This window comes from Cyanistes caeruleus, chromosome 1 (genome assembly GCF_971803275.1).
Source record: "Cyanistes caeruleus chromosome 1, bCyaCae1.hap1.1, whole genome shotgun sequence".
In the NCBI taxonomy this organism is placed as follows: Eukaryota; Metazoa; Chordata; class Aves; order Passeriformes; family Paridae; genus Cyanistes; species Cyanistes caeruleus.
In genome coordinates, this window is record NC_141701.1 from 145,948,156 (window position 1) to 145,963,702 (window position 15,547).

Sequence of the window (15,547 nt, forward strand, 5' to 3'; positions counted from 1 at the left end):
CAGAAAATCGGAAGGTACAGAGCATGCAGAGATCAGGACCTGGGAAACTGAAGGATGGTCCCAACCTGCAGGATGAGAGATCTCTAACAGTGAAGAGTGGCTTAAACTGGAAAAATGACTGAAAAACTCCAGTGGCCTCTGCTGGCAGATTAATTGTGCAATGGGAGGTCAGACAAGAGGACTGGCAGTGAGGTAACACAGTGTGCCAAGGGGAATGTTTCACTGCTGCTCCCAGTGGGCTCCAGGTGTGCCCTGAGCGGTGTCAACCAGGGTAAGGGAAGCCCCATTGCCAGCAGGGAGCTCACACACAGATATCACAGCTAAGCACTGAGAATACAAAGGGAGGAATAAAGTCCTAAGCTTGAGGGATGACAACAAATCAGTGAACAAATTTAAAATCTAAGTTCTTTGATGTGGGGAGCAGTGCTCTGCTATCTGGCTGGAGAGCCTCTTGTTCAATAGAATCCCATTATGCAACCAGCATTCCTATAGAGTGCTGCTATAGAAATAACACTGATGTGAGTCCCTGCAGCTGGCCCTTTCCTGGACCTGGAACCTATGAAAAACTCTCTGATCCTCCACTTAGGAGAAGTAGTTAAAGCAGTGGCAAAGGCTCTGTGTGAGGTCATTATCTAGCAAAATCGGACCCGATATAACACTGCACTAAAAATCTGCAAACACTAGGATGGCTCAGATGCTAAGGGAAAATCCAAGAAAAGTCAAAAGCCTAGAAGCATAAACTAATACACAGAAAGAAAGAAATTGTATGGTGTATCTGCTGTCCTGAGTAGCAGTAAATTAGCAGCAGCACACATCTGTCTATTATAATTTCAGCCTCTTCCTAGCATTCCAATTTTAGATGCCATCTACAAATAAGAAAATTATCTGATTTCAAAATGTTGATGTCCTGCCCTTTTTGAATTTGCCAGCAGAGCTGAGAGGGGCCCAGTGCCCACCTTCTTTGTCAGACCCCGAGCTTCTCCCTGGGGCTCTCACAAAGGACAAGCCCTGACTTTGCTGCAGCACATTTTATTCTGCCTAGCTGAAGACATGACACCTAGGAGAGCTGTACATGCTCTCTTTTGAAATTACCCAAGGTTTTATAATTGTAACAGCCCTATTTCCAAGCGAGCTGAAAAACTGATGTGGTCCCTGCTTATCCTCCATGTGTTCCACTCCTGCAACACAACTCTGACTTTTGGGTGCTGTTCCCTCCAAAGTTGTCTTTGGAGTAAGGTTTGAACAACATGGAACAGGATCTGTGCAAACAACTATATCTCTGTCCCTCCTCTACCTTTCTTCCTTTATTCCAAGGATGAATGGCACCAAAATTTGTTAAATTCTCAGATTTTAAGCAGAGTAACAAGGCCAAAAATAAAGATAGGAACCTCACTTAGTGGATTACAAAGTTATCCTCCTCCATCAAAAAACCTAACAGACCATGCAAGGGAAGTGCTCATCCTTATTTCCACTAAAAAAATAAAGCATGGGCAGAACCTTTGTCCCAGTCTCAGTGAGGTGGAACTACTGCTGACTTCTTTGAGTTCACATCCCAAGACCATGTAGGTTAAAAGCAGGTGAGAGAAATTTTTTCTTGATGGCATCAGCATCTGCCCTTGAAAATCAGCTACCACTTATAACAGAGCAATGTGAAAATGTAATGCCCAAACCATTCAGGCATTATCCCACTGTAACTCAGGGCTTAATGCAGGAACCAGGACATTCCCCTCAAGTGTTTTAGCCAAACTTTATTTATGTAAATGCCATGAAATGCCAATCAAACTTGTCTATACCTGGATAAATAAGTGGTAATTCAGTGCCACCTGATAATCAAACTATTTCACTGATCAAAAAATAAAATAAAATATCTGCATGTCAATCTGTTTATTTTAAAACCAGCATAAAAATCCCCAGTATAATCCAAAGATCATAAACATCAAACTCCCCAGACTAGAAACAGGCAAACTGCATGAAAATAAAGAACAGCACTAAATAAATAAATGAATGAAAGCAGATAATTTTCCTAGGTTTACTCAACAGTGCTGATATAGAAATAAGCCAAATACATTCTACTGTGCAAGAAATTGAGTTTGAAGATAATCCCTTTTCTTTTTTTGTAGCCTAGAGGTCCTTTGTACTCTTATTGAAATCATGTCTTCAAGTAATCCATACAATATCCACAGCAGGATATTATATCTATTTTATTGGGAAACACAATAATCAAAATGCTAAAATAAATCTTCTTCCTATTATTTGATTTAAGCATTGAAGTATTGAAGTGGCTAAGCTAATTTATTTTGATTATCAGCCCATTAGTCTTGGTATTATAAATTAACCCCGCAATTTTGACAGAGCTTCCAGCTACCTAATGTCTGAAAATCTGATTTTGTTTAAGCACATATCGTGCTAAGATTTATTTTGGAAATTTCAATTAATCAGTTCTGGTCAATAAAAAGTTAATATAAAGTGGTTTGCTGTTAAATGACATTGGCACTTACATTTGCACTGTCCTACACCAGTTAAAAAGCCATTTCAGATTCCCAGTTATAGTGCACAGAGCGCTGGCTGCATTTTTAAAGCACCAACTGTTAGTTAATTTTGTTAGCATAAATACCCAATAAAATTTTATGGTGTGTTCAACTCTCATTAAAGATGAAAAACAGCAGCAGAGCAGCACCCACAAATAAATGGTTCTGTCCCCTCTGATGCCCAGAACTCATTCAGATTCAGGGTTTCCCGTGCCTGAGGACACTGCAGGGATACAGAGCACGAATTCCCACGCACTGCTGGGAACCCCTGGAGCTCCACACAGCCCTTCCATCGTGCTCCAGGCAAATATTTAATGGGACAGGAATGGTCCTTCTCCAGCCCCTAAAATAACAGCTGTTGTAGGCAAAGTACACCCTTGCTGGTGCATATTTTCTCAAGGCTACCAAAACCACAGCTCCTTTTGCTCCCCATCACCCAAAATATCCTGGACAGGATGCTCCATCAACAGCAGGGCAAGAGGAGCCTGCTGTTCCTCAGGTTCCTCCTGTGGTTGGATTCCCTCCAGTCAGGGAAAGCACAACCCCTGCCAGGAGGTTTTTTGATCACTCAGGATGTCTACAGCATCATCCTGAATGTCTCCCTTTGTCTTCCCATCCTTCAAAGGGGTGTTCCAGACTTCCACTGAAATTTCTGGTCCTGACCCACCATCTTTCTTCTTGCCAAATTTCCTGTTAAGGGGACCTTCATGAGAGAGCTGACAGTCACAGGAAGAGCTCCAGGGAACATGGCTGGAATTAACTGCCAAAAGCCAGCAGGTATTCAGGTAGAATTATTGAGAAAGCAGATTTCACTGTGTGAAATCATAGGAAGATCAAATCAAGAAGTTCCCACAGCTGTTACTCCTAAAATCCTTAGGGCTGCGTTGTTTAAGGCCTTAGAAATTTCTAAAATCATCTTTCCATTTACATGAACAGGAGCAGAACTTCTCTCACTAAATTCAGCACCTGTAGCAGATAGTGTCCACTGAAACTTACAGTTTACAAGACAGTCAGAGAATGTAATAAAAACCTGTTTCAAACACTTTCCCTTATGTTCCTTGTCATGTCTTCTTGATTTAGAGTTCACCACTTGAAGTTTTGATGGGTTTTGCCTCTGCAGCTTTGTGAAAGTTCCTCCCAAAAGATGTAGAAGATAGAGGATCTTCACAAATTGGTTCAGGGGAAAGTGCTAAATCAACACTACACAGTTCCACTGCTTTTGCAAAATGAAATCCGGTTCCTTTAGGAAGCAAACTAATATCTGGATGGCTAATGGACAGAGGACCCAAGTCCACAATTTTCTCTCCCTTCTCTGCCCACAGGTTTTTCCTGCTGTCACCCACCTTGGGCAAGGGATAAGATGCTCCATAGAGAGGGATATGCTGGTGGAATATGGGGAGCACATGCTGATGAACCTGCTGGCTGTTAAATGGACAATGATTAGTATTTCCTCATTTTCTGTGCCAGAAAAGCTCAACTTTAGTCTGTCATCTCCACCTAATCTCAGATTTTTTGGTGGTTTACTCCTGGCAGTTCACTGCCTGCAAAACCAGAGTAATTCTCCCATTCTCCCAGATTTTTGCTTATTGTCAGCTTAATCCATAAACACACTGAAGGCCAAGACATTTCTGTCTGTGTGGGGTGACAGCATCCAGCAGGATGGGGCATTGATCTTGCCAGTTTCTCTCATGCAGTGCTATATTAGACTACTCTGAAAGGTTGGTGTTCTGAGATGGAAGTATAATTTCTAAAGGACTGCCCTCTGAGTAAGGCTGGATTTTGGAGATAGCTGACAGATCATGTTTTAAAGCCCTGGCAGCTACATTGAGTCCTACTTTAATACTTATTAGGTGTGGAAGTCAACCTTGCATTCTCACTAGAGCATTAAAATTAGGAAACTCAAAAATACACTGCTTAGCTGTGCCCATGCAGGGTAACTTACCACTCACAGTAAAATACAATGTGCAAGTTAAGCTGAACTCGTTTCTGCTTCAGCAATAATACAGAGGAGCCAGAACAGCTTCCTTATCTTAATTTTCTGCATCCAAGAGTCCTAGAAATGCTGTGCCTCTATTGCTTCCATAACTTTGGAGGTATTGAAACTCTCTGCAATTAAACCAACATAAATAAACAGTAATTCAATTGAAATCAGTGGAATTCATGTGAAGGGAATAGTTCATGTAAAAGAGAAGATCATTAGATGCAATAATCTCTTATTAATTGTTTAAGGAATAAACCATAAAAACAAATTCCCTCATAATCTGTTAAAAGGACATTATGGACCTCTTGCCCACAGCTGTACGAACGTTGCACTGTCCCTTTAGATCAAGGCAGCCAGAACATCAGCAGTTTGTTTTTCTCACAGGTTAAATTTGTTCTTTTCAAAACAATGAGAGAGAGCAACCAGGGGTACAATCATAACTGCATTATCAGTTCAGTTTAATTGGGTGTACTTTAATTTAACAAACACTTTACACTGAGTTGTTTTCATACCTGCATTCTTACATACCAGTACTGCTAATTAGGACAATTGTTTCTCCTTTAAAAGGAAAGAAAAAAAAAATGATTTGTCCAAATGATTTGCTGTTATTTTAGAGCATTCATTATTGCTGATTAAAAGTGAGGTTACAGTTATTCAGGCAGATGTTCTAACTTTGTTTCAACAAGTTTTTGTAATGCTTACATAATTAACGCTGAGAGAGGAAAGGTGATTTTTAGTATTTGCTGCAGTCCAAAATGTGACATGTGTTGACACCAGCAAAATCTGTGATGGAAACAAGCCAACTTTTCTCAGATTTAATACAGCTTTGTTTTGCTTTACCATACAGGGGTCTCGTCACTGCTGTTGAGGCAGGAAAACACTTGTCTCCCACCCAAAAATCAGGTTTGGAATGAGGAAGAGGTTAAAGCCTAGCTGCACAAAATAAAGATATAAATGCCTAATAAACACATAATCAACCCTCCAAACACATAATCAGTTTGGGTATTCATCAGTGGTGCCATAAGCTGCATATGAGGGTGGCAAAGGAGCTGGACTGACATCTCACAGGACAATGGGAGTCCAATTTGGGTGATCTGATCCAGAAGACACGCACTGACCATATCCAAGACTGAGCCCCACACAAAACAGCTAAAACAGCTGCAGTTGTTCAAAAATACAGTCAGGGAGAAGTCAGAAGAGACTGAATAGCAATGGGGTTGTGCCAAACAACATGTCCTAATGTACTGCTGAGGTTGCTGTACAGAGCTGGGGGTTTAGACGTGCCCTCCAAATTGTGCATGTCAGCAAATGGTTTGGCTAAAGGCATTTTCTTCCCAAATAAAGAGACAGTGCATCCCCCTGTCCCCAGGAGACACTGTCGGTTTCCATCTTACCCACTCCAAAGAAGAGCCCTGAGCTCTGCTCTGCCCCTTCTCCAAAAGGAGAGATGGGAGGGCTCCTGCTGTGGAGCAGCCTGTCTCTGATGGGTGCAAGAGTCACTAGAAGGATGGAAGATGGATCTCTGAATCCTCATCAACACTTAGAAGGACACCAGATCCACAAATCCTGCTCAACAGGACACCTCCTTTCTCACTGTGTGGGGTTTGGGATGGTCCTTAGATGAAGAACCCCAAGTATAGTTGTCTCTAAAGAAAGAAATTACCCCAAATGATTTCTATAGATTTCCATGACTGAAGAGAGATGAATTTGGGAGTCCCAACATGAAACAAAGTGCTTTCTCACCATGTCTTCCTTGGTATTAATTTAAAAAGAAGCTAAATTCAAGACAGAATTTCTGTGTAATGTATTGACTGGTGTGGGGCTTTGGACTGCTGAATAAAAGCCAAAAGCCAGGAGCTGCAACATGCAGTGCTGAAAAAGCCTGAATCCCCATATGGACTTAGCCCTCATTGATTGCTTCAAGAAATTTGTCGAAATGTGACAGCTTGGAACTGACCCCCAAATTTTTCTGGCAGGATCTGAGTGACTTTGCAGTAAAGTGCACTTCCTTAACCGGAGTTAAACCTGCTCCCACGTAAGAGAGGTGGGTGGGTTTTGTACAGACTCAGGCTGCTCACCACCCCAACCACCCCAACACATCAGAAATCTTCCTGTGACACAGCTTTTCATTACAGCATTGGGGCGAATCCTCTTGCTTTCCTCCCACAAATTATCTTAGGAGAGGCAAAGGGATTAGTCACAAGCAGGAAAAAAGAGCATTAGAAGCTGCATGTACACAAACTATTTTCAAAAATAGTTCTCTCTAGACAATAAATCAGTCATTCAATAGCACTCACAAGTGGCTTAGAGCTTCTAGCTCTTGGTTAGAAACAGCTAAAAAACATTACATAGAAATGTTAAAAATATATACACCTTTTAATGGGCATGCATTACTAGAGTTTGGAATTACAATCAAGCCTATCTACTTAAGGGCTTTAATTGTATCCCTCCTTTGAAATGCTACCTCCCTCACTCACCACAACTGAGCAAAGCTGTAAATCTTGCAGAAGAAATGTGAAGTCTAAGTGCCCATTGCCCAGCAAGAGGGAAGCTCAGGAGAAGCCAGGAAGAAGAGTGACCTTACCTCACTGAGCTGGCATTTGAGTTGACACAACATAACAACTAATTTGGGGGCGAAAAATACCCCTAAAATGTTGTTTCATCAGCTGTGACAACCAAGTGATTTATGGAGAATTATTTGCTCAACACACTCCCCCTTGGGAAGACCCCAACCTTCAACCATGGCTGCCTTTTTGCCTCCATAAACTTCCAGTTCTTCTGGAAGTTCCTTCTGTGCTCCTTCCTTTCTCCCATTCCCTCCCAATCTTTGCACAGCCTGTGATGGGCAAAGGACTGTCAGCAACAGCCATGTGCTGACTGAGGTGCTGGGACAGGGTGGGACAGATTTCTCCCTGCTTCTTCCTTTACTCAGGTGTTAAATAATCCTTCTGCATTAAACAATTTATTTCAATGATACTTGTAGCAATCTGACACAGCATTACTCTTATTCTGTCAACTTTGGTTAAAATTGGCTGCAAGTTCAAAAGTTAGGAGATTAGGGAAGTCAGCTAAATCCTGTTTGTGGTTCTGTTGTTTTAATTTTCGTTGAGGTTTTATTTGTTGTTCAGAAAAAAATAACCTGAACAAATGAAGCACAGATATTAAACATTTCACCCACATTTCTAATTTCTATGCTTTAGAAGTCAGAGTCACAAAAAACTTGGCTATTCTACCTCTTGTCTATTCCATCAGAGACCTCTTACTGATCAGTTACTTGATTTTTCAGCCCCATTTGATAAACTCTCATTTCTGAGCTCTGCAAGGTTTCCTTGAAACTAAATCAGTCATGCATGGAGTTTTCTGTGTTTTAATTAAATCCTGAAATCATCAATCATTTCAATCTTATGACTTGAAAAAAAAAGTATTTATTTCCACTGGAAAAAATAACCAGATCCTAGCATTTGAAAATGAGACGAAAATGCCTTCAAGGCAAATAAAAATGTATCAATTATCATGTGCTAAGAATATACGCTTTTGAGCCCCATCTCTTTCTTCTGCATTAAAGTATTAGGTCAGCAGCTTGATACAATAAATTATTACTGATATGCAATAACCTTAGCTGTTCAACCCAAAACTCAAAGAAAACCAGAAAGCGAACAGGAAGGAGGCCCAATATTGAAATTACATGCAAGATCCAGAGGACATTTAATTTAGGGCCCTTGAATTATGCAAAGACCTTAGGTACAGGTTCAACTTCAAATATATGATTAGTCATGGAGCTAAGTAAATAGTTTTAGCAGACTCATCTAATCTGTTTGTTTACTTCCATAGCCCTCATTATGTTGCAGCTTTTAATACTCACATAGCCTTATGATTAGTGGATTTAATCCTAAAAAGACTATATGAGTAAAGGAGGAACAATTGTATTCACTTCACAGAAAGGGAGGTATAAAGTCAATCTGTGTGCCTGAGAGTTTGTAGGGTCGGGTCTGCACTAACTAGACATGAAGTATACAAGCAGGTGAGCAGCAGTACCAGCCTCTCAAACAACACAATACCAAGTCTAGAAGATGGAACAGGACGCCAGTATTAAGAGGTAAAATTAAAAATAAAATTTAAAAAAAAAAGTTAGCACAGCACCATATCTGGTGACATGTATATTTTGCACTTTAAGGTGCACCCCATTAGGTATTATAGAATCACATTTCTCTACCAAACAGTAGCCCCAAAAAGCACGTGAAGTCTTGGGGAGGGTGGTGTGTCCACCATAACAGAGAAACATAAACACAGAGAAACACTTCAAAGAGTTGCAGAAGAACATCAACAGAATTGTCTGTAAGAGGGCACATGCATCTGACTTTACAGCACTGATACTCTGCAATATAAAGTACTTGTGTAGATGTAAGGGCTATGTTCATCACTACCTATAAAAGGTTAATGCAAATTTGACCTGGATCAGGTACGAGCACCCAGTTACATTTCTACTGAATTCAGCAGGGTGCACAATAACACGTTTTATCTCAGTTATTTCTTTTTAATGCTGGCTATGCAAACACACCGTGGCAAGAAGTAAAAGCAGCGGATAAAGCTGCAGCTGATCCCACGTTCCACTCCACCACAAACCCTTACCTTCAACGCGTTTTATCCCGTCTGAAGCAAGCGCACGAGTTCCGACCCTTCCAGCACTTGATGCTGAGAGGCCGAGGGCACCCTGAGCGGTCCGACACCCGCCTGGGTCACAGCCCGAATGGGTCACCCCTGCGGGGAGGCACCAGAGCCATCCCGAGCCATCCCGAGCCATCCCGAGCCATCCCGAGCCATCCCGAGCCATCCCTGCCCCAGCAGCCTGCGGCGGGAGCCGGGCAGAGATGCTGAACTTGGCCAAGTGATGGCTCAGCGGGGAGCGCAGGGGCCGCTTCCCGGCGCCGAGAGGACACGCTCAGAGCTGTAGGTTTGGGGACAGGGAGCCGGGGACCCCCTGATCCCCGCAGCCAGGCACCCCAGCGAGCCCCGCTCCCCGCGGCGCCGAGCCCCGGCCGCTCTTACCTTGGAGCCCTTGCCGGAGCAGCGGACGTGGTTGCTCACCCCGGCAGTCTGGTTCATGCTGGGGCCGGCGGGCGGGCTGCAAAGTTGCGCTTCGGGCACGACACCCCGAGGAGCGGCGGAGGGGGGATGGCAGCAGGCAGGGCAGGACGGGCAGTGTCCGCAGCGGGACAGTCACCCCGCAGCGGGACAGTCACCCAGCACCGGCACTGTCACCCAGCACCGGCACTGTCACCCCGCTCCGGCACTGTCACCCCGTTCCGGCACTGGCACTGTCACCCAGCACCGGCTCTGTCACCCCGCTCCGGCTCTGTCACCCCGCTCCGGCTCTGTCACCCCGCTCCGGCTCTGTCACTGTCACCCAGCACCGGCTCTGTCACCCCGCTCCGGGACTGTCACCCCGCTCCGGCTCTGTCACTGTCACCCCGCTCCGGCTCTGTCACCCCGCTCCGGCTCTGTCACTGTCACCCCGCTCCGGCTCTGTCACCCCGCTCCGGCTCTGTCACTGTCACCCCGCTCCGGCTCTGTCACCCCGCTCCGGGACTCTGCCCCCGTCCGCCGGGGTCTGCGCGCTGGCGGCGCTCCCGGCTTCCCGGCTCCAAAACAAAACCCGAAACACCCCCCGGCCCCGACACCGCTTTCCTCCCCCGCCTCCAAAGCAGAGGCGAGGCGAGCCCGGCTCTGCCCGCCCCCCGCCCTCCGAGGCCGCCGCGGCAGCGGGGAGGGCTCGCCCGGCAGCGGGGAGGGCTCGCCCGGCTCAGCTCGGCTCGGCTCGGCTCGGCTCGGCTCGGCTCGGCTCGGCTCGGCTCGGCTCGGCTCGGCTCGGCTCGGCTCGGCTCGGTTCCGCGGGACGCTCCCGCCCCGGCCCGGCCCGGCCTCGCCCCCGGCACCGCTCATTCCTTCGGTATAGTTTTATTTAATCCCTCGCCCCCGGCTCGGGCAGCGGGAAATCGCGTTAAAGATGCCACGGGCTCCCGCAGAGCTGGGCTTTGACCCGCTGGTGCTCGGGGTAGCGAGTCCAGCTCTTCACAGTGAAGCAAATGCTGGGCAGATGTTTCCTGACCACCCAGCTGAAGGATGTGGGTCTTGCTTTTTTGAACAAATCCTTTTCCAGGTGTGCTAGAGTTCAGGGCTTAGGTTTTGTTGTTTTTTGCTTTGGTGAAATCGGAGCTGCACTTCCAACTCTGCTTTGCTGGTAAAAAATTGGTGCTTTAAGTTTGTGGGTTTTTTTAAACAAACAAACATAAAATGTGCATGTTTGAGATATCATTATTGGGATATTTTTCCTATCCCACATCCTTCCCTCCAATTCAGCCCATGAGGTAAGACACCAGCTCTTCTATTGCAACAAAAGTATGGCAAAATTCAGTTCTCACAGTGGCAAAAGAAAAAACCAACCAACCAAAAAACCCAACAGACCGTATGTCAGTAAGAGGATCTGGATAGCCAAGGCTAAAAGGATCCACACTTCATCTTATCAAATCAGGGTTTCTTTTGTCTTGGGATTAATCTATCCCAATAGATTGTTTCAAGTATTTTTAAGTTCCTACAGCATACTTTAAAACCTTTAAATAAATAAACCCCTTCTGGATATTGCAGAAAGAATAGAAATAGTTGCTTGTCCTGCCCCAGAGCCCGTGCTGCTTTGGAGAAGCCCAGCTCCTTCTTTTCAGAAGGGCAAATAGCCCACCTTTAACTGGCTGCATCTTCTAGCCCTGTGGCTAGGAGAGATGTAAGGAGCCTGCCTCGGAGGCTGGCAGCAGAATAAAGTATAGTTAAAAGGTAAATTTAGTTAGAGGAACTTGGTTTCAGCTCAGAGGCAGGAGAGAGGACCCACTGCCACCCTGTGTAGTCAAAGATCCCTCCCTGTCAGCAGGGCACACTGGTTTTGAGATGAGAGTGGCCATCTAAGGACTGGTTTTAGCAGAGAAACAAGTCCCTTGGGGCACAAACCACCTTGTCAGGGTCAGTCTTTCCTCCTCAGGCGGCTGTCCTGCTGTAATGACCGTGCTCTGCTCCTGAATCCTGCAGTGTCAGGACTCTCTAGCTCAGAGTGCTGCCAGTGAGTCCCCCTCAGGGACAAGTGTCCCACCAAGCCCCGTGGGCCTTCAGTGCTGGCCCTGGCTGATCTAACAAGCATGCTCAGCCCCAAACACCACATCATCTCTATTCCCTGCTACAGCTCTATGATGGCTTTTACTTTTTTACACTAAATAAGATCTGAAATTTCCTACTCTGACCACTCCGTTCAAGTGGTTTGGTTTTCATACCTTCCCAGGCAAAATGTCTGCTAATAAATCAAATTATAGACTTTGAGTTGCATATTTGATGGGGCCTGGCATCATTGTACTCTCTCAGCATGATTTGTTGCACGGGGACATGCAGAAGTCCCTGGACTCATTTGCAACTGTACAAGTGAGCAGAAGAAATTTGGGGGAGGAAAAAAAAAAGAGATAGGCAAGCAAAACTGCCCAAAGAGATTTCAAATCCATGGCAAACCCTTCTGGCCCTTCTGAAGCAGGTGAAAAATCTGCACTCTTTTTTTCACACAAAAAAAATATTTTGCATTGCACAACTGGATCATGGAAGTGTTGTCCCACTGGGTTTATCAGTTTTGTTCTGAAGCAAAGCAAAAGACACCACTGCAATGCCCTTCCTGAGCAGAAGGCCCCTCTCCATTCTGTAACCAGAGTAGGCAGAGAGTCTATTTTCACTACAGGCATATTTTGTCTTATTCCCTGACAAGAGAGGCACAAGAAAAGTCTCCTGCTCACTCTCATTTTTCACTTAATTCCTGTCCCACTCATGAGCATCTCCATTCTCACCTAAAACCAAAATAAATCTTATGGCACTGAATCTCCCTTCTCTACAGGAAAGAGCAATTTCCAACTGAGATATCAGGGAGCATTCAAAGAAAAAAGCTTTTGCTTTCAAAAATGTGAGCAAGCATGTTTATGTTCACTAGCTCTTGAAAGGAGACAACTGAATGCATGGTGGAAATGCAGCCTTTGAAATCTGGGAGAAATTGATTCAATTTCAAACACTGCAAAAGCCTCTTGACATGATCCTGAGAGAAAAAAATTCACCACCATCCTTCTTTGCCCCTCTGTGCTGCTGCACTGAGGGAGATCCCACCTCTGCCCATTTACTTCCAGCAGGACATACCTGCACAAGCCTAAAGTGTCCACCATCATTTTGGCCCTTGTTTCAGTGAAGGCCCCTAACTTCTGCAGAAAAACCATTACAACCTGATGATTTTTAAACTGGAGTGGCTTATACATCTAGAAAAGAACAGACAATGCCACAAACAGCACAGTTTTCCAGTGCCTGTGAGAAAAGTAAGTGATTTATAGATTAGTATTCGTAGACTGCTTAGTGAAGTGTGAAGGAACAACAATATATTGTCATATAAGCTGTAGCATATAAACATCCCATGGCATTTTACACTTTGAAAAGGATTATACATAAGCTTGGCTGAGAGGAGTATTAAAAAGGAATCTCAGTCATACTTTTTTGGGAACATTTAGTAGTCTGTCTTTGGAGCTGAGCTAAAGCTATGCAAAATGAATGCAAGAAAATCCATGCAATCGTGACATAAGACTTAAAAACAAAACAAAATTTTAAAGCCAAAATTATGTCACAAAATTTAACCAAGTGGGGAGGACTTTTTTTGAGTTCTTCAAATTCACACTTTTCAGGTGAACTCTGTGAAACTGAGTGAAAATCAAAACTGAAATCCAGAGTTTTACATATTTATCCTGACTCCAACAGCTGAGTCTTTTGAAGAAATATCCAGTGTCACAAAACTCAAATAAAAAATACAAGACTGCCAAGACTGTTACACACATCTAGTTTCAAGTTCCAGGTTAGATTCAGATGAGGACCTTTGAAATATTTCTTAATGTTTCAAGCTCCTTCCAGGAGCCTGTTTTGATCTAAATTTGAGCTGTCTGGGGCATGGTAACACTGCAGGGGTTTTGAGGTTTTCTCAATAACATGGCAAAGACACGGCCCTGCTGATTTCCTTCTCCAATATTTTCTGTAGGAAGCTGACTGAGATTAGTCCAACACCTCATCACTCAGTAATTTTTCACATCATTTGTGATGTAACCAGAAAAGCACATCCGTTTTGTACGGGTCAAAGCCACAGTACAGGGACACAGAAACTGAAATGTGAACTGGCTCTTGTACAGAGTTCAAAGAACTGCAGAAACCACCAAGGTTCACCTTGCTGTCCACCTCAGAAGAGGAATGTGGTTAAAAGGCTGGTTTAAGGAAAACACAAAGATGAGCAGTCAACATGCAGTGAGGGCAGAGAAATCGAGAGCTTGGGAGACAAGGAGGATGTGAAAATTGAGACCACGGACTGCTAAAGAACACAACTCCAAAAAATCAATGCAATGATGGATCAGGAATGAATGCAAAAAGCACAGCACGGGAAGGCTATAATTAGATGGTTTAGTCATAGCCAGGAGCCTGACTGAGCTTCTTGAATCCACTCAAGTGGACAGAGTTAATGCAGAGTTTGGTTTGATTGTTAGAGTTCCTCTCATGGTGGCACACAGAGGAAGCTCTAGTCTCCACTAGAGCAATATGGGTAAAAGCCCACCAGCACACACAGGGGTCTCTCAAATTTTCTTCTAATTATGGAAAAGTGATACCTGCAGACAAGAGCATCTCTTACTGCAGCTGTGCTTTGAGACTGGTGTGGACTCAGCAAAGCTCTGGAAAGCGGGAATGACCCCAGCAGCACTTGGACCTGTTCTGCCCACGCTGTGTTCTGTGGCTGTGGAACTGCACAGAGACAATCCCCACTCTCCTTTCATTGCTGCCACAGTGGAGGTTGATCAAAGACAAGGTAATGATGGGGAAAATTCCAGTGCAGAGTAACACTGATGGGAACATTAAACCTCCCCAGAACAGAGACATCTCTATAGACTTCCAAATTTGTCAACAGGCAAGGAAAAAGAGGTGTTTTGAGCTCCCCAAAACCTTGATCATGAAGAGAACTCTTTGCTCAGCAGACCCTATCATGACATATCTCTGCTGATTGTAAGAGGGAGAATACCTGAGCTGCTGATGCCAGCACAGAGCCCAGCTTGGTCCAATATCCTCACCTCAAGAAGGATAAATTTCAGTTCTGTGCATTCAAAGCCAGTTCATGGCATCTCCACAGCCCCCTGCAGGCTTGATTGATGGCAAAACTGTCCCTGAAAGAAACTGACCCAGTGAGACGCTCAGAAGGGTGTGAGATCCAAAAAACTCCACACTTCTCTGGTCTTGCTTCTCTCAGTGCACTCACATCAGCTCTCATCTCAAACAAGTCCATCCTGTCCCCTCAGTTACAGTTCCCAAATGTTTTTTACCTGGCCTGTTGTTCCCCCAAGATGTGATGGCAATAGAGAGCTTAAAAAACAAAAACCAATTACTTCTACAACACTGGACTCCTCTTCTCTCCAACAATATTCTCCCTGCTTTTCCTGCCTGCCTATCTCATCCCATAATTCACGGGCAAGTGGTTTCTCAAACACTTGAGCACAAGCATGGAATGTGGGAGCCAAGCTTTGCTTTTGGCTCAGCTGCTGATCCACTGAGTCCTTTCTGCTCCATGAATTATCCACATTTTCTTCCAGCTGCAGGTCAGCCAAGCAGCTGCTCTAACACCCTTGGGACACAGACAACCTGTTAGATTTGGGAAAGGAGTTTAGTGGAAGCAAAACACCCAAGTTAGAAAACAGCCAACCTCACTTTTATATTTTGTAGGTCCCACAGGCTTTAAATTCACTGAGTACCAGAAAGCCCCAGCTGAGGTTCTAAACCTGCATCCCTTGAAAGTTTCAAACTTGCTCAGTGGAGAAATCAGGGCTTACAAGGCCAGAGAACACAAGTCTAGGGTGAACATCTACACTTTTGGTTCTAAGGGCTTTTTTCTTTTAGTTATTTCTGGGGTTTGTGCCTGCTTCTGGAACTTCATTTTATTTTATGCTATGCAGCT

At 44.5% G+C, this 15,547-nt stretch overlaps 1 protein-coding gene across 1 annotated transcript in view; it reads right to left on the reverse strand.

Annotated features, from left to right (window-relative positions):
- DPP6 (dipeptidyl peptidase like 6) overlaps positions 1–9,818 on the reverse strand; it is a 539,779-nt gene extending 529,961 nt beyond the window's left edge. Inside the window, exon 1 of the mRNA XM_086865510.1 lies at positions 9,556–9,818. Within this exon, the coding sequence (XP_086721636.1) occupies positions 9,556–9,612 (57 nt within the window). The 5' untranslated portion in view covers positions 9,613–9,818. The remainder of the gene's footprint in view (positions 1–9,555) is intronic.
- Positions 9,819–15,547: the final 5,729 nt, after the last annotated feature.